We start from the raw sequence: 18,688 nt of genomic DNA on the forward strand, positions 1-18,688 counted from the left end.
GAGCAGCTTTTTCCCCRGCTGGTTGAAGTCCATTTAGGCAAYGAGGRCACWCTTATATTATTTGTTATGGAGRTGGTAAAAACTGTTCTRTGTGCTTTACAGTGAAGTGTCTGAGTCTGGTTTAAATGAACCAAGGAGGACAACGCTACAGGCAGTCTGCTCTAAAAAGCACATCTGACGAAGGACTGCTGGGTTCTAAATGTGTTTATTTTTCTTACCTATAACCATTGTAACAGAGAKATCCTTTGTTTGCATGCCTTACTGTATTTAAGTTTCCAAATGAGTCCTTGTTTACATGTGTTCGTTTGTTTGATGCTTGGTTTCAAAGATTAACTGTTGCTTTTTTTTTTCTTTTGGTTGGTTGGTTTTTTTCACATAAATGAACATTATACAGAACTATGAATTGATTCTACAGGTATGGAAAATAGCATGAATGTCTCTAACTTTCCTTTTCCTTTCAATCTCTTCTAGATATGCTTTAGCTTTTTTCCTCTTTTTGATATGTCAAGGCATGACTTAGCATGACTTGGAGCTAAGGATATAGGTTKTAGGGTGGCAGAATTCTTGCAGGGAATGAAGAACTACTTTCAATTTGATTTCCTTTATATAACTACTTACTTCTCTTGGCTTATTGCTCAGAGGTGTTACAGGCAGTCACTCACTGAAACAGCCTTTTGGTATAAAAGGAGAAGTTGATGTTTGGAGCATGAGACAAAGATACTGGGATGGTGATAAYAAAACTGTGCCTTAGCCTTCAACTTTTGTTTGTGGCCTGGCTCTTAATCAAAACTTTGATGTGTAGGCTACTTCATTTCATTTTCTTCTGTTTATTTATKTATAGTTTATGGAATTGCATACCTCAGTGTTAGGATGCACATCTGTATCTTTGATATGAATTAATTTCCAATTAATAAATTTTCTGTGCTGGAGGGCACAGCTGAAAAAATTAACACTGTAGCTTTGCAACCTCTTTCAGAAAGGATGAAAACTTTCTTGGAGAAAAATGCACAAGGATGGTAACTAAGCAAGTGACATTTGTGGGTAGGGTGAGCTATGCAGGCMTTCTGTGCCAAGAAATGTCAGTATTTGTTCAGTTGTTTAATGCAGATGTGACATCAGTAAGTGCTTAACTCACTCCACACCAAATCAGCTCAAGTGAACTGATTTCTGTAGCAGTTATAACAAGCTGCCCTCTCTCATGTTTACTAGGTTCAAGGTATGTGTGAGTGGGATTATTTTGTGAAAAGAGGACTGGCTTGTTTTTGGGAACTGCAGTGTGAACTGTGAGAGYGAAGGTTATAGAAGTGCTTCCTTAGCTACAGGATTGCAGCACCAGCTTTCTAACAATGAAAACACACTTAGTGTGTCTGAAGTGTCATAGTTTGGAATTCTGATCCCAGAATTTTGTAGCATTAAAAAGATTAGGCTTCTAAAAGATTTTTCTACACCCAAAAGCTTTACTGTAAGCCCTGTTGTGCTTGGCAGTGTTAGTTGATGATGAGATGAGAAGGGAATAAGATACATACACAGTCAAGGAAATGTTTGTGCCTGTAAGCAGTTGAAAATGTAATCTTCATCACTTTTGATTTTCTTAACCAGTCTTACACTGCCCCTGCTTAYTAATTTGACTCTTCTCTATTTGCTCGTGTGTTTTGCTGCTTTAGTAATATCTGCACAATACTTTGAAGACACAAAGACCTATATTAATGCTAAGAATTTTTATTTCATAATGTTGAACTGGGATTTATATCAATTCAGATGCTTTTTGATGAACAAGTAATTTATTTTGTAAAATCMCATCTTCCTTGCTTATGGGTATTGACCAGATTATTTCWCCTGTCCCACTGCTTTCCTGCCTGWKCTTGCTTTCACTGTGCTAAATGACTTTATTACACCTTGAGATAGTCTGTCACACCAAAGCTCCTAGCCTTTCCTTCACCTTGATTACTGTGATGAATTAATGACTGTTTTCCTGCAGCTAAAATGCAAAATTGGTATCCTCTTCACATTTAAATGATTCGTGGAAAAAGAAGTACCTGTCCTGTGTTGACTCCTGGGAATCTCTGTGCAAATKTATCCTTCAGTTCTTGGTATCTTCCTTTAAATTGGAATTCCTTGGAATGCTGGAAGAGGGTTCTGAGGTTACAGAAATAAATCCAATGCTATTATTAATAATTCATGTAATCTTGGTGGGTTTTTACTCTCATAACCAACTAACCCCCACAACCAAAAGGCTCCTTTGAGAGTATACCTTCATCTAGTACTTCATGAGAGTACTGCAGATGCTCAGAGTAATCAAATGTGTATCTAAGAGCTGCTGCATTTGGAAAACAGGATTTTAGAAAGCTAACCTTTTCATACTTTCTATGTGTATTTAGTTCTATTTTCACCTGGGATTTTAGCACTACTTTAATTCTTAGTAAACCTGCTTTCATAGTAAAACGTGGAATTACTCTTTCAATGGGAAGGCAGTTTGTTCATGTTGCGTGAATGTCTGTGTTCTGTGATTTCTGTGTAGGTAGAATCTTTGCAAGCAGAAATAAAAGAAAAGATGGATGATTACAAYAAACTGTTGCTAGAAAAGGAACGAAAACACCAAGAAATTGCAGCTCGTGATAAAGAGATAGAAAAACTCGTGACACAGATCCAAGAGCTGAAGCTCAGTGGTGCTGAGGTCTCAAAGACTGTACACAGCTTGGAACAGCAGCTGCAGAAAATGAAGAAAGTGGAAACTGAATTGAAACAGGTAATTTTTAAGTCCTTGTTTAAATGGAGTTGGCGTTACATGACAGTGGTTATATGGGGGCTGTCAGCAGTGTTTGCAACGCTCTCTGGCATCCAGTGGTGACCTAATCTGGTGTATTAATGGCACATATCACAGCCACAGTTTTAAATAATCGCTGGTTCTACAAACTCTTAAGTCCATTTAAAAATTCTTATGTACTACTTGTAAGTGGTTTGTACTTCGATATTACCTGTAAGACTTAAGTAAGATTTGCTCCGAGTCCTGCTGTGGAGGCTGCTTTTAACAGTAGTCGTGTTGGCTGCCTCAGAGCTGCTTTTGTGCTTGTCTGGAAGTTTCTGAGAAGGTAATATTACTGAMTATCAAACACTGAGGGTCTTCAGKAAGTAACTGTATTTAAAATCAAATTATCTTAATCTGTAGCCCTTCTCGCTCTGTGTTTTTGAAGCCAGATTTGTTTGCTGTAGTCCTAAACTTCTAGTACTTCGTTGCTACTGGAGGCTTAATCACAGCCTAGAGTTAAGAATTAACAATCCATGTAGCAAAAGTTAACGAACATTTGAGTAACGCTTTCTACCAGGTGAAATTAAATGTTCAGTTTCCTCCCAACAATTTTCCTTGGTTGAGCATTGTTAGAAGCTTTGTGGGGATCTTGTTGCCTACAGTCACACAATGTGAGGTTTTAAGAAGGTGGAGTCATMCTAGAAAGATGAAAATGAACGGATKAGAAGATATGAGTMTAAACAAAGGAAATTCCAATAAAATGGAAGGGGGAAGTGGTCACACTGGGGGCAGCCACTCCTTAAAGGAGACTCGGTGCTAATGGTGTCTCTGACCTATAGCAGAGCCAAGTTGGTTGTGCTTCGAGCCAGAGTACCCTAAAGACCTTTCCCAGATGAATTTTTTTYTGTGGTTTTATCCAAACATACAAAAGCCAAACCTGTTCACTTTGTCTGCCTTGGAGTGGATGGAGTCAGTGGTGCTGCTTGCTGTTGGAAGTTGCTCTTTTCTCTGGAATCTTGACTTGCTGTTAAACAGGCTTTCTTTATCCATGTGAATTGAGAATATTCATTCAGTTGTCTGAATGTCCCCATCAATGGGTGTTTTGTAAAAACCTTAAATAAACCAAACTCAGACACTCTTGGGTTTGGTTTTTCTTTTTTGTTTTCCTGCGTAAGTAATTCATCCAATCTAAACAAAGTTGTGCTATTCAATTTGCCACCTGTAAGCATTGTAATAGCTTGTCTTGAAGCAATTTTGTGCAGTAAATAAGTTCCAGTGGAGCTCTACAAACAATTAGATGCCATGGCATTTTTCTGCAAAAGTACACTTGATGTGAATAGCAGTTGCAGAATTTTATTGTCCCTCAAGTTCCAACATATGAAAAATGCATGTATTGGAGGTAATGGAGAAATAAGGGTCTGGAAATGGAATGTCTTGAATATAGAACAGTGGGGGTTTGTGAAGAAYACTGGGTAAAGTCACAGCTAACAGATGGGTTTTTTTCTGCTGTGCTGTGATGTGCATGGAGCAGGTCTGCATTTCATCCTGCTCCAGTTCCTTTCAGTGGTTCAGGCTGCTCCTKTGTAACATTGAAGCTCCTGGACAGGGTTCTGTTGGGAGGATTGCTCATCCTTTTGCTTGAGATCCAAAAGGTGCATTTGGACTCTAATTTAGGGAGTCTACTCTCCTGTGGATTTTGTGATTTCTGGAAGAAGACACCGCATTAGACTGCATGTGAATGACCACCCAGAAGGTTTTACAGTGAAGGTGCATTTTTGGCCCTGATTTTTGCCTGGTTTGCAACCTGATTTGCTAGGCCATTGTGGCAACCTCAGGACACGGTGACTGGAGATGCCAAGAGGAGCTCAACTTTTGTGTGCAGAGCTGTACTGACACTGCACACTTGCAGCTCTGCTGTCCAGGAAAGTCAGGGACCCTGGAGCTAAGGCAGCCCACTTCTACAGGAGTCTGGATTGCACATTGTTGCTGCAGGGTTTTGATCAGTGATCAGTGTGGTTTAAGTAATATTTTTAGTTGATTAAAAAAACAATAAAAAGGCTCTGTTGTTGCTTGGGGTTTGGTTTTATGTGTGGTCTTTCCTGAAGGGCTGCCAGTAGGGCTGGTTGATATCACAGCTCCCATGCAAGGACAAGAAAAGTTTTTGGTTTTCCCTTCCCTTTTGATACTGTGATACAGCAATAACTTCACAATTTATTTTTATTTTTAGTTGCTGCCTCTTTCAGTTTATAATCAGAAGATGCTAGCCRTGTATTCTGGGTTTTAGATCTCTTGAATTAGAGAAAAGATGGTTAAATTGATGTATTTTTTRCAGTTCATACTGTGAGTCCAAAATAACCTATTAAAGATATGTGCATTAAGCTATGGGCAGAGCAGGTGTTGAACAGTAGAGGTAATTACTGTCTTAGATTTCTTGTCCAGCTTTCCTTTACTGTATTGAGTACAGATATGTATGCTTATTATTTGGACAATTCCCAAGTGAACTTTTCTTCTTTGGACTGACCCAGCTCCTGAAAAGGACTATGCAAGAAAAGAGGGCAAAAAAAGGAATTCTTTTTTAAAAAAAAGGCTATGGTAGCTTGGCTGATCACAGGTTGGACAAACTTAGTTTGGCTTTATTACATTCTGACTGAACTTGATGTATCTGTGAGTAGGTTTTGATCTACTGAGAATTCTTAATTTCTTAAATTATGTCCATCTGTCAAATTTAGTTTGGCACATATATGGTATCAGAAATTTGGAAATGGCTACAAGAACAAGATGTTCTTAAACATATAAAATGCTGTGTAACTGAGAAAGCATAGTTTATCATTAAATTTTTAAATGCTTAATTTTCAGAAGTTGTTAAGCTTGGGTTACAAAAAATAAAGGGGTAAAAACTTAAATGAGCTAAAACCAGTCAGTTGTTTTGAATTCCTGTTTATAGGCCATTGGGATTGTGTAATTCTTGTACTGGGTGTGTCAGGGTCAATGAAGTGTTTTGGCAGGATTGTTCTGGTGAGTCAGGTTTCTATACTGACAGCAATTAATTCTAACATTTAAAAAATCTTTTTTTTCAGGATAAAGAGGCACTGCAACAGCAGCAGTACAATAACCTGATCCAGATYTCTGCCCTGCAGTCTAAACTGGATGAAGCGAGGCACCGAGTGCCAGTGGATGGCAGTTCTGCCCCAGGGCTGAAGGAGCAGCTCCAGGCAGAGCAGGAAGCACTTCAGGCCAAGGAGAGAGAGGTGAGAGCTTTGGGAGAGTCCTGCACACTTGGAGCTGCTTTGGCCTCAACTAACCTTCCTTTCTCTTGCTGTGCTCTGTGTCCATCTCCCTCCCTGCTGGCAACAGTGTTGTGGTAATTCACATACCTTGGAGACTGATCAGTATCAGTCRTAAACTGATTTTCCTTTCCTTCCAAAGTTGAAGTAGGTAAATAAGATTTTGTTTGAGAGTGAGGGATAATACTTTTAAGACCAGGAAGGGCAATTACCCATAAAGGTGTCATTTAACCTTTGTTTTGAGAGAATGTGATGAGTTTTTGTGTCAAGCTAAGAAGAAACACAGATTAATTGGTCACAATATTTGGAACTTTTGTTGGATTTATATGTATAGATGCATGTACTACCCCACTCTATGTTTATATTGCTATCACATAATTATTGTATTATCTGTGATATGGAAACATACAGTCTAGTTAAGGATGAGTAAAGAAGCAAAACAGGAGTGATCCTCCAGTCAATTGTACACCATTCTTTCAAGAGCAGTAAAGGATAATTTATATTMATTTCTTACAGATGGAATTTCCATTTCTTTTATGAAGTCTGATTTCAAYTGTCATAATTCCCAAAGCCACTATATCTTGCTAGCCATTAAGGCAAGAGATGATAAAACCAGTGGATGGCAACATCCCACTGCAGAGAAAAGTGTGGTTATTGAATCATCTCTTTGATGYCTGTGTTACTGGGACTGGCACTGCAGTGCTCATTTCTGGTTTCTGGGACAAGGATGGTGTTTCTATTGACTGCTTGTTGCACATCAGATGCTGATATGTCTCATATTGTTGCATCAAATGACRTCAGTCATTCACAATGCAGATTAATGGATCTTTTGTGAGCAGGTAGGTTTTTTTTAAAAGAAAACAGAAACCCACCTTTGCAGTACTCTGGTTTTTCAGGTGAGCTGGAACACAAACTTCTCACTGTGTCTCAGGTATTTTATTGATGCAGGTTGATTAGAGTTAAAGTCATTGAATTTGCTGAAGTTACTTCTTGTCATTAAATAATGTGCTGAATGAAGTTTTATCTTAAAGGACTTAATTTGAACTACTGTGCATCTTTTTTTTTTTAGATTGCAAACTTGCTAGACCAACTGGAACAATGTAAAGATAACTTGAGAAAGAAAGATGAGGAGATATTGCAGCTGAACTTGCAGTTWGAGATACAACAAAACCTTAGCACTTCCAACATCAGCCAGCTTCAGTCAGAGAATGCACACTTGAAGGTAGGTTCCTTTGATGTTAGTGCWCTGCCTAAAATGTCAGAGATCTGCTTCAATGAGTGTTGAAATCTTCCTCTCTATTGTAGACAGATATTTGGGTTGTTTCTCTTGCCAATGGAATGTTGCATTACCTTTACAAGAACTAATGCTGGWTATTGTAGAACCAAAGCCCTATGCTTGTAGCATTATCTTCTAAAGTGATTTGATTTAAATCAAAAGCTGTAGTTATTTTCAGGATTGGGGCAATCTAATATGATGGTGCAAACCCAAAGAAGCTGTAGTTGTGTTCCTGAGTTCTTCACCATTATAGTAAAGAGGAGAATGGTAAAATAAAGCCCTTAGTTATACTCTGCCATTAGGTTAAGACAAAAAGTCAGTCCTTTCTAATCATTTTTTCTGGTCAGGAGGATCTAACAAAACTGCATGTGAAGCAAAGTCAGGACCTGGGCATCAGTGATTCCTCAGCTCTGTCATTCCCACAAGCACTGCTTGAAGAAAAGAATCARGAAATCGATCACTTGAATGAGCAGATGAAGAGACTTCAACATGARCTGCAGAATGCTCTGGAGAATAAAGTAAGAGTGCTTACTACATGTYCATTGCTTGATTTTTTGGGGGAGGCGAGGTGTGCAGATTCTTGTTGTAAATGAAATCTGTTTGATAATTCTTAGGAAAGCATAGATTATTTTGAGAAGCTACCCACTGAAATGTGTGGTTTTTCCTGCTGTTAAATGCCTGTGATGATTCAGAAGAGAAGTATAAACTCTGTGGGTGATAATAATTACCTACATGCAGTAATATTCAGTCCTTCTCCTTTTGCTTAGGTTGCAGAAGACCAAAAGCCTGAGATTGAAGAACTCAGATCATTGGTTGAACACCTTCGCGTTGACCAGGAGAGGCTGCGGAAGGACAAGGATGAAGAGGTGGAGCAACTCCATGGAGTAATTGAGAAGCTCCAAAAAGAGCTGACACAATTTGGACCAGTGTGTCATGAAGACAGTGAAAACCAAGATGATTTCTATGAAGTTTCATTGGGAAAGTCAGTGGAAAACCTTCAGAATGAGTTGAAGAAGGAGCTGGTAGATTGTCAGGGTGATGCTGATCCGAACAGAAGAAACGCATCACTACTCTCTGAAGTAAGAGAACTTCAGCAGGAACTAGAGCTTGTCTCAGCTTCTAAAGAAGCTCTGCAGCAGCAACTGGAAAAGAAGGAATTGCAGTTCAAAACAGAAGTGGAAATKTTGGAGAAAAAATTCCAACAGTTGCAGGAATCATCCGAGCAGTCTGTTGCAGAGCTCAGCTCCCTGAGAATGCAGTACAAGGCACTTCAGGAAGAATACAGCCTTTCCCAAWCTCGTTTGTCTCAGAGAGAGGCTGAAACAAAGATGACTACATCTAGAGTTCAAGAACTTGAAGATAAGGTGAGAGAAAGGGAAGCAAATATTCTAGAGAAAGAGWTGCTAATCAAGACAATGGCAGATCAAAGAGAAGCTGACACAACTGAGCTGCAGTACTTAACAGAAAAGGCAGCAGAGCTCCAAACAGAGTTGGAAAAGAGAGATACAAGTCAGGCACAAGATGTTTAYAGTCTTCAGTTAGAAGTTTCTAGACTTGATTGCCAGGTGCAAGCACTGAATCAAAAAGAAGTAGCTTATCKGAGAGAAATCAAGGAGCTGCAAGAGAGCACTGCAAAACTGCAAGGTGAAATCAAGGCCCATATGAAAGAGCTCGAAGCCTTACGATTGGAAAGAGATGAACTTCTTTCACAGTTGGAGTCTTGCAAGCTGAAGGAGCAAGTAGGTCATGAAAAGACTAAATTTCTCAAGCCATTCTGCCAGAGAGAAAGAAAAGATGTAGCCCTTAAAAATGGAATGGAAGAATTAGAAGCTAATATTGATCAGTCATYTGGAGTATTGGCTTCCCCTACTGCTAAACCGGTACATGATTTGATTTTTAATAGTATTATTTGTTGGAGGYTTTTCTGGAATAATCTATTTCTAGATTAATAGAGAAAACATTTTCCCCGTTGTACTCTTTTTTGCCTGTGTGAGTAGTTTGTAGGTGATATCCCTTCCTTTTTCTCCACTTGTGAGCTCTTCCCATTCTTATTTTTTTTCCTCCTGATCTGTTGAGGAGAGAGAGTGAGAGGGTGGGCATCTGCAAGTCAAGCAATGAGCCCACCATGGGCTACCAAGACTGTTTGCCATCCTTCGTGGGTGTATTGGAGAGCTACTTGAAAACACTTTAAGYATTTCTGAAAAGGAGACATGATCATTTACTCTGACTCTTTCTTGTAATTATTCTGAATCTTTCCTAGAACCATTTGCTCCAAGTAACCTAATCTTCTTAAACTCTTATTAAATCACTMAGTTTTAGAAAGCAGTAGGACCCAGGTGACATTTTTTTCAGAGAGCTATACAAGTCTGTCATCCACCATCTTAGTGTCTTTAAAGGCTGGCTTACAGAGGTGGTAAGTGCTACTTAAGAGGGATTATATGAAGAGTTTGAGTACACAGGAAAGGAAGAACATTTCAGTGTCAGGTTTATGTGGATTTTCAGGGCCCTGCTTGGCAATATGATATAATAATCCAAGGTAGCTGACTTATTTAAAGAAATGATAGGATAATTGCTATGTATAATGACATGTTTATTTTTAAAGCAGAAAGGAAGAGTGTAGCTATACAAAAYGTGATTATTCCTAGTGTTTATATTTTTCTTTGCTTGAAAGTTCAAGTTTGGAGCAGTGCTRTCAGTGCTTGGGTGACCCTGTACATTCAGGAAAAGGAAACAGGTGGGAAAAGTRTTAAATGACCCATGCAGAGTGAGGTACTTCAGGCCATGGAATGTGTGTACAAGGCAGCAGATGTCCAGTCCAGTGGCTGCTGGACCATGTTGCTGGGATTGTCAGATCCCTGTTTAAAAAACAGAAGTAATTTAATATTCAGTGAACAGAAAACTGATAACCTTTTGAAGGCTATCAGGGTATGCTGGAATTCTAGGGGCAGTTAAATTATTTCAAAAGCACTTTTCAAGTAGCAACTCAGACCCTGAAATGTTTAAATTGATGTTTCTATGTCAGTATATATATCTGCATGTTTAAATGCTGGAAGTTTTTAAGTAGGCTGAGAGGGATTAATTATCAAACTTGGAGAATATGTTGAATCAAAGTAAATAAACTACCATGACTTCAAGCATTTGTTACAACAGACATTTTCCTATGGATCTATCTAGTTCATCCTAGTATTAGAGAAAGTATAATATTCACAGACTTTTAGAGGAGCAAAGAACCCCTCCTACAGTTGTGCTTGGATTCAAAAGTGCCAACAGTTTGAAAATTAGGAAATGTATTAAAATAAAAGCTGGAGGAGCAGAAAAAGTAGTAAAGCCCTGGCAGCTAGCACTAGGCTTAAAACAGATGATTTAGAGGGATGATTAACACAAAAGGATTAAGGTGATGGTCTTAATTGAGAAGGGAAACAGTTACTCACTGTATCTGACAAACTAAGAGATGTGGAGGATTAAATGAAATTTCCATGTTGACAGGTTCATAATAAACTAAAATATCTTCTCAAATAGTGCATTTAGACTCAGCCACAGAATCAGAGCTTGAAAGATTAATTTTATTTTTAAATTACTTAGATAAAGGGATTGAAGGAAAAATCAATCAATTCTAAGAGGTCTTTTTTTTTAAGCACATATCTCTCAGTTTGTAAAATTATACTCAAATTCCATTGAACAATTAATGTGTATTATATCGTTGTAGGAAAAAGATGAAGTTATGTTTGACTTGACAATTCCCAATAAAAATCCAAAAACGCAAATTAAGCAATCGCAAGAAACCATTTTGTGCCAAGAGTTGGACATGATCCGCAGCTCTGAAGGGGATCAGGATTTGCAAAAGCATTGCCAGCAAATGTTGGAAGTTCATCAAACTCCTCATCCACGAAAACACAATTTGAACATAGAYGAAGAGACTCCAAAAGATTTCCAGAATTTCCTTGCAAGTATGTCTTCATGGGGCTCGCCTGAGGTCATGAGAAAGCAAGATTTAAGCATGGAACTTCAACCAGTGCTTCACCTGACACCCTTCTCAGAAGCTGAAAACACAGATTTTGAAATTGTGCACACAAGGTCATCCCTGCAAGGAGATAATTCCATATCAYTGGGATATTCTAACCTGGAYGAAAATGACAGTGGGGATGCAGCAGTGGGAGTGGACAGAAAATCTCCAGCTTTCTCTGAAAGTACCTATTCTGTTGATGATGATGAAGATATGGAGAAGAAGATTCTGGTAAGCATTATTTCATGTCTGGTTTAATTCTTACTAAATAAGACTCTTCAGCTCTGTCCCCCTGGGATCACTGAGGGGCCATGGGCTCCAAGTAGTAGAAACCTACAGCCTGCTGGGCATAGGTTCAATGAAGTTCTGGACATTAAATTATTAGTTCCTCTCTTGCTGTGACAATAACTGATAAATTTGTGTTTACACTGAATGTGTCAGTAATTGAGGTAAAACTGTATAAAATCTTTGCTACCACAGTACTCAGTATACTGTAACAGCTCCTCACTTCTTCAGCAATCTGTTGTTGAGTGTTAGAAGAGACTCTTYAAAAATTTGATAATAGAGGTTTTTCTTTTTAATGGCAATCTTTTATATATTGTATACATTCTTATTGCTTGTATTCTGTAATTTCACAGGAAGATAGTCTGTACTTCAGAAAATTTAGCAGTGTATTTTTGTGTCTTGCTTCGATGGGTAATTAAATTTAAATAAATGTATCTTTCTTAAGACTCTTAAAAGAGGAAAAGATTGCAATGGAATGATTTCCAGAGAGYACCAGTGTTGCATTAATTATGTTTGCCATCTGTAGCATTTGGATCACATAGGCATTTGCTAAAATCTGCACTAGTAACAAAGTTATCATAAACGCAGAAATCAACAGCTGGACTCAGATAATCAAATTAACATGAAAAATTTATTCTCAAGCAGATGAGAGAAGCTGATAATCTGACTTTAACYCCTTCCGATTTACAAGATGATGAAAGATCAAGAGGATCCGCAGTGAGCGATGGATGTGGCAACAGTAAGTTGAACTTCGTAGATTCCTTTTACCTTTTGTTAACTTCAGTATAAAAACATGTTTCTCCTTTCTCCCATTTTCTTTTTCTTTTATTGGAAAGCTATGCCTTTGGCAGGTGGTTCTTTGTTTAGAAACTTACATACAKATATATATATATATTTGTGCCTGCTTTTACTTTTTATCTTTACGTAGAGGAAAGAGGCAGGGCATTTAAGTGAGTCCTGAGTTAACTACTTTCTTTAGTTTCTAAAGGCAACTTACTGACTTTTGACTTGTTTAAATTAATTGATATCTCAACCAAACAACTCAGTCTGACCCTGCATTCATACAATCAGAAGAAATCATTGTTATTTTGCRAGTGGTTGTTATGGTTTCAAGTTATTTTCATATTTGTAACATTTTGTGGGGWTGGGGGTTGTCTCTTCCTTCAGATACCAGCTCAAATTTGGCAGCTAAACTAARGCAGGAGCTACAAACATCAGGTCACCTGGATGCCAATGTCATGGCTTATCTGCGATACCGGGGAATGATTCCAGATATTATGGAATCAATGAAAGAAAAGGAAATACTTTCACCACAGATGAAGGTATGATTAATAGGAGCATACCAGCAAATTAAAACTGGACAGCAAAAATKAAATGCTAATTTAAAATAGTTAGCTGCGACATTTACACTGAAAATGGCTCTGTAATGGTTTAAACTTTCAGATTGATTATGATTCTTGTCCTTGCATCTCATGTGACAAAATTACTGAAACTTGCTAGAATTGAACTAGTTTGAACAGCACCAGTGCTGTTTCAGATTGTGAGGGTACAGGCACTGCTTAATCTGCTATGGGTTTGCCTCAGAAGCTTCACAGAAAGTTGCTTCAGAAGCAGCCATAGCTGGCTGACATCATGCTCCCATGTGTGTKCTTGTCATCCAGATGTGATGGAGAGCTGTGGAAACACCACTGGAAGGTGTGMAGGGATATTTCAAAACCAGTTCAAGCTGCATGAGGCATATACAGAAGACTGAGCAGTGAGTGMTCGCTCTAGTCAGTAAGAAGAGTTGAAGAAAGTATATGCCTGGAACACTTTGGTTGGCTGAACAAGCTCTCAGCCATTCCAAAAATTCCAGCTGTGGGAAGGGAGAAATTCTCCTCTGTGAGGGAATGCARTAGGTTACAGTGAGTTCTCAAGTAATAAGAAACTAGAAGAAATACCCTTCCTAGAAAGAGAATCCTGCCTCCTACTGTGCTTAGCAGGTTCTTTCAGCTTGCCCAGCACAATGGAGGCAGAATGTGCAAGGGGAAGGTGAGCCTGAATTGAAACTCACTCAAGCTAATTGGCACAGATAACCCAGATGGAGACTGGGCCTTTATCTCTGTTTAAGTCAGAAGGAAGATCTGCMATCCAGCCATCCTTCACAAGAGACGTGATGCTTTAGGGTTGGAGAAGGAAGAGCATGCAGAGTAACTGATGTGATCCAGGAAAAGCCAACAAAACTAATAGAACCATTCTATCACTGGAGCCAGTGCTACCAGAAATTACATCAGGTGTTAGGAATTGGAGATTCCTTTCTGACAGGCACTGAAGCACCCTCTTGCCATCCAGACACTTTTTCTAGARAAGTTTGTTGCTTGCCAGCAGCTTGTATTTGTGGTATTACTGAGGCTGCCCAGCTGAGTGAGCCCTACAGATTATCACCCATGTGGGGTCTAACAATACTGTAGCAGGACAGTTCAAAGGATTGGGRCCATGGGTGATATTTTCTATCCTCCCAGTCAGAGAAAAGGGGACCAGGATGAGGTGAATCGTGGGCTGTGCACCTGGTGCAGGACAGAAATTTCGTTTCTATGGTCACGGATTTACCTTTGAGAGGCCAGAAGTGSTGGGAACTCATGGAATTCACCTGACCAAGTGGGACAAGAGTGTGTCCCTCCAAAAAGGTGGCCAAACCTATAAGGAAAGCTTTAAATTAGATGAAGAAGGGACTGGAGGAATGAAGTCTCTCTTTTTGTAAAAAAAGGTCAGATTCAAGACCATTAGAGGAACCTGGACATACCTAAGTCCATGGGACCTGAAGACATGAACCCCAGGGTCCTGAGGAAATTTGGTAGTTGTAATTGCCAAGCCACTCACCATCATTTTTAAAAATTCATAGCAGTCAGATAAAGTCCCTAGTGACTGGAGAAAAGGGAAACAGAGCACCCACTTTTAAAAAGCATAATAATGCTTTTTAAACCCTGGAAGCTGTTGACCTTTCAGCCTCACCTCAGTGCCCAGTAAGATCATGAAACTGATTGGACATAAGTAAAAAATTTCTTGTGATGTTTACTGTCACAGAGAGGTGGCGAATCCCTAGAAGTCCATCCCAGAATCCATTYKKATGGGGCTTTGAGCAACCTGAACTAATAGAAGATGTTCCCCATGCCTGTCACAGCAGAGTTGGACTAGATATGGTCTTGAAAGGTCCCTTCCAACTGAAAACCATTCTATGATTCTGTGTCTAAAAAAATCAATAATTCTCTAAAGCRGTCKCAGAGACTTCATGGAAKAGATKAATATTATTTTAYCGTAAGRAACAGAGATTAGTTTTTAATTTAGTTTCTTTCGCGGAGCATCGATCTAGACTTCACTGGCTGTAGGATCTGAATGCATGTTCCAGTATTGAATATTTAGTTTGAACACTTTACTGTCTTCTAGTGTTAATGTTTACTGAAGGTCTTGAGGTAATCACTATTTTGATTCCAGTGACAGAAAAACAACTCAAGRTTTAGTTCAAAAGTAATTCCAAAAWGTGCAAGGAAAGAATATCAAGAGTTAAAGTACTCTCTGTAGTTGTTAAAGCGAGTAGCAATGAGGAACAGCTCCACATGGAAGCTGGGATATTTCTGATGAGATGTGTGTAAGAAAAGGACTTTAAATCTCCAGTGACCTTCCTTGAAAAGGCCAGGAAACATCTGTGCATGATGTAATAGTTTGTGAACAGGGAATTTATTTTAAATATATTATTTGGCCTGACAGTGTTACAGGAAACAATTTCCACTGTGTAAATTATTGAAACTGATTATTTTGGGAGATGTTATTTGTACATAATCTGCTAAATTAAGCCAAGGTTGTCTAAATACATAATTCACTTTTCTGGGTTTGGTAACAGCTTCAGATGTRATGGAATTTAATTTATTCCCAGGAAAGTTGGCTAAATGGTTCAGAAACAAAGGTAAAACACAGCCCTTTGGCATAAAATATTTAAATTTAATTTAAATAAATTATTTAAATTTAATTTTAATTTAAGTTTAATTTCATTTTTAATTTATTTAAATTGCAACAAATATTTAGATTATTTAATTGTAACTCACTGTTGATACACAGCCACCTTACTTTTGTTGTCTAGTACTATCCTCTCCTACTCTTACAMTGTCAGGGTGCTGATGCCTGTTTCCTAATTTTTGTTTTTTCCTTCACTTCTCAGGCTGTGCTGAAGATGGTATACGAGGAGAGCCACAAAATACTGGCTTTGTCAGAGCATCCCTTTGGTTTCAGGGAGCTGAAGAACATCCCTCAGACCCGAGCRGCAATGGAGGGCTGGCAGAAGGAGGGATTATCCCTCCTGGATGCTATCCAGTCACTGAAGGATTACCTCAGCAAGGTGGCAGATAGAGGGGACAAGGTATGGCAATCAAATACYCTTTAAAGCAAGGTAACCAGCTTTTATGTACATATAAATGTATATTATATATRTARTAYATAATGTATATATAATACAGTATGAGGCCTGTGTGTGTATATATGTTTAAGTAAGGGACAGGACTCTTTAAACTCTTCTAAAAGTGCTTAAGATACACTCTTATGATATGAAAGCCACGGGGTTACAGGTTGAGAGAGATGCCATTTAAAAAATGTATTTTAACAGGAAGCTTCAGRTGTTGCTGCTGACTGGAGAGGAGAACTTCTGCAAGCAGTACAGAGCGTGTTYGAGAAGGAGAGAAATGTGTTGCAAATTGACTTGAAGTCTCACTTCTCCAATCCTGCATCTGGCGACACAAGTTCATTAGTGGAAAAGCTGGAGTGTATAATGAAACAGCAAGTATGAAAAGCTCTTAAAGTGTTCTGCTCATAAATCACTTCTTTATTCTCTGTTGTTTTTTAAAGGGTTTTTTACAGTTTTATTGCTTCTCTTATTACATCTTGTGTGTTAATGCAGATRGCGTGGGATCAGTAGCTTTTACAGTTTCTGTTGTAGCATTTTTCTTGAGCTTTGTACCTGGTGTTACAAAGCCTGTTGATTATTTTAGCTGGCATCCAGAAAGATTGTGGTAGTGAATAGGAAATACTTGGTAGAATTCTTTCCCTCTATTCCATTTGTGTAGAGCTTCGCAGACCTCTCTTTCAAAGCGTGTGTAGCGAACTAACTGAATCTGGGGTTGTTCTGCCATTAATGTTTAGTTTCTAGCCTGTAGTAATTGTTACAATTGTAACAACTCTAATTGTAACTCTAAAARTAATTGTATCAACTCTAAGACAGGTGAAGTGGAATTTTCCTTTTTTATGTAATGTTAACATTTTGCATTAATGTGGAGCATGAATTTAGTAATTTGAGTGCTTCTGTACAAAACTTGTGCTGCAAGAGYTTCTTTAGTGCTTATCCTTGCAAAAGATATGGAAATGGCCTTGTAGTTTGAATAGGCCTTGGTTTGTTTCAGGAGGAGCAGAGGCAGATGGTTGTGGAGCACCTCTTCTCCTCAGACCGGAATAGCCTGCTCTCAGAAATCCAGGACCTCCGAGCTCAGCTCCGCATGACACATCTCCAGAACCAGGAGAAGCTCCAGCAGCTGCAGGAAACCCTTACAAAGGCTGAAGATCACAGCAACAAACAGGAGCACCAGCTCCGGAGGAAAGGTAGTTCTTACTGTTTTTGTCAGTTCTTTCTGTCTTCTACAGCAGTTCCTTTCTGCCTCAAACGTAAAAGGCAAAAAAAGGATGTCTTGCAAAGAAGCAGATGCTGTACAGTTCCTCAGTTTTATTGAATGCACTCAGCTTGCCTATGATGTTTACAGTTCTTTCTCATATCAGTAGTGAAGACAATTCTGAAAAACAAAGAGAAACTGTAAAATAACCCAAAGCAATAGATCTGAAGTAGTATGTACATGGAGAAAAACAGCAAGGACAGTAAAACACACCTGTTKGACTGCRGGGRATTGTTTRTATGTATGTTTGCTAGTRTAGAATCACAGAATCATTTAGRTTGGATAAGACCTTTAAGACTATGGAGTCCAACCATGAACAGTGTCAAGCCCACTTSTAAACCATGTTCCTGACTAAATAAGCAAGCCTTGATTTTCRCAGCAGGTTCCCTTTACATAATAAWGAAACAWGTGCAAGTGACCTTGGTCAAATAAACATCACTTTTCAAAGCAAAACATTTTTTCCTTGTTTTTGTTTTTACTTCACTATCATTCCGGATTCAGACATTTAAAAGCTTACTAATAGCACATGCACTAGTACAATAGAGGGATGTCTTCTGGAAATCCAGAAATTGCTGATTTTATTTGCATAATACTGTAGACATAGGTAAATTAATTATTTTAAAGTACTTATCGAACAGGAAGCCCCAAATTCAGGGGGAGTTGTTTCTCTTAACTCATTAGCCTGAACAGAGCTGTTGGCAAAACAGGTTTTATATAGTGATTCCTGTAATAAATTCTTGATGTAAGTGGATAAGTCTGCTCAATKAGGTTTAAAATCCATTAGTAACAGGTTGCTTACAGAATATCACAGTGATAGAATCATAATGTTTGTGCATCTTTCTGCTGATTCCTCTCATGTTTGAAAAGAAATGAATTCTCCAGATGAGAACAATTTAATACAGCTGATTATTTCCCCCTAATTTGAATTAGTGTGGTATCATATTGTCAAGGTCTCYGTAATATAAATAACTGTTACAATGTTTTCTTATCTTAGTTGAATTATTGGAATATAAGCTTCAGCAGGAGAAATCTATTGTAAGTGACTTGCACAGCACCCTCTCTGAGGAGCAGAAAAGAGCCTCTGAAACATGTGATCTCCTGAATCAAGAAAAAGCATCCCTGAAATCAGAGCTTTCTGAATGTAAGCAAGAGAATGAAAGGTTGCAGAAATCCCTGGAAGAGATTCAGAGGGAAATAAAACAGTTACGGTGAGAAGCAGATTTACTGATTTATTTGATTTAAACGAAAGAGCTTTATACTAATTGGATCCACAAACGGCTTAGCACTTGGAAACAGAGGGAGGAAAACTAGGGTTTCTCACTTTAAAGGGTTATGTTTCCTAAATTCTGTCATCTTGGGTATGTTCCTTTCTCTTCTTAGTGTATTGCCAGTATTTTTCTTTCCTCT

The 18,688-nt window shown here is 38.5% G+C and overlaps 1 protein-coding gene across 7 annotated transcripts in view; it reads left to right on the forward strand.

Annotated features, from left to right (window-relative positions):
• PCNT (pericentrin) overlaps positions 1-18,688 on the forward strand; it is a 61,441-nt gene that overhangs the window by 39,516 nt on the left and 3,237 nt on the right. For 4 of the 7 annotated variants that reach the window (XM_057389824.1, XM_057389828.1, XM_057389827.1 and 1 more), the window contains 13 exons: positions 395-415; positions 2,519-2,746; positions 5,824-5,994; positions 7,100-7,252; positions 7,654-7,824; positions 8,074-9,186; positions 11,013-11,540; positions 12,237-12,333; positions 12,762-12,916; positions 15,787-15,984; positions 16,228-16,401; positions 17,018-17,213; positions 18,276-18,489. In XM_057389824.1, coding sequence (XP_057245807.1) covers positions 395-415; positions 2,519-2,746; positions 5,824-5,994; positions 7,100-7,252; positions 7,654-7,824; positions 8,074-9,186; positions 11,013-11,540; positions 12,237-12,333; positions 12,762-12,916; positions 15,787-15,984; positions 16,228-16,401; positions 17,018-17,213; positions 18,276-18,489 — 3,419 coding nt within the window. The remainder of the gene's footprint in view (positions 1-394; positions 416-2,518; positions 2,747-5,823; positions 5,995-7,099; positions 7,253-7,653; positions 7,825-8,073; positions 9,187-11,012; positions 11,541-12,236; positions 12,334-12,761; positions 12,917-15,786; positions 15,985-16,227; positions 16,402-17,017; positions 17,214-18,275; positions 18,490-18,688) is intronic. The other 3 variants (XM_057389825.1, XM_057389830.1, XM_057389826.1) reach the window with 3 other exon arrangements.

The sequence above is a fragment of the Malurus melanocephalus genome, unplaced genomic scaffold, assembly GCF_030028575.1.
Source record: "Malurus melanocephalus ecotype Western Australia unplaced genomic scaffold, MMel_1.1 scaffold_20, whole genome shotgun sequence".
Classification (NCBI taxonomy): Eukaryota; Metazoa; Chordata; class Aves; order Passeriformes; family Maluridae; genus Malurus; species Malurus melanocephalus.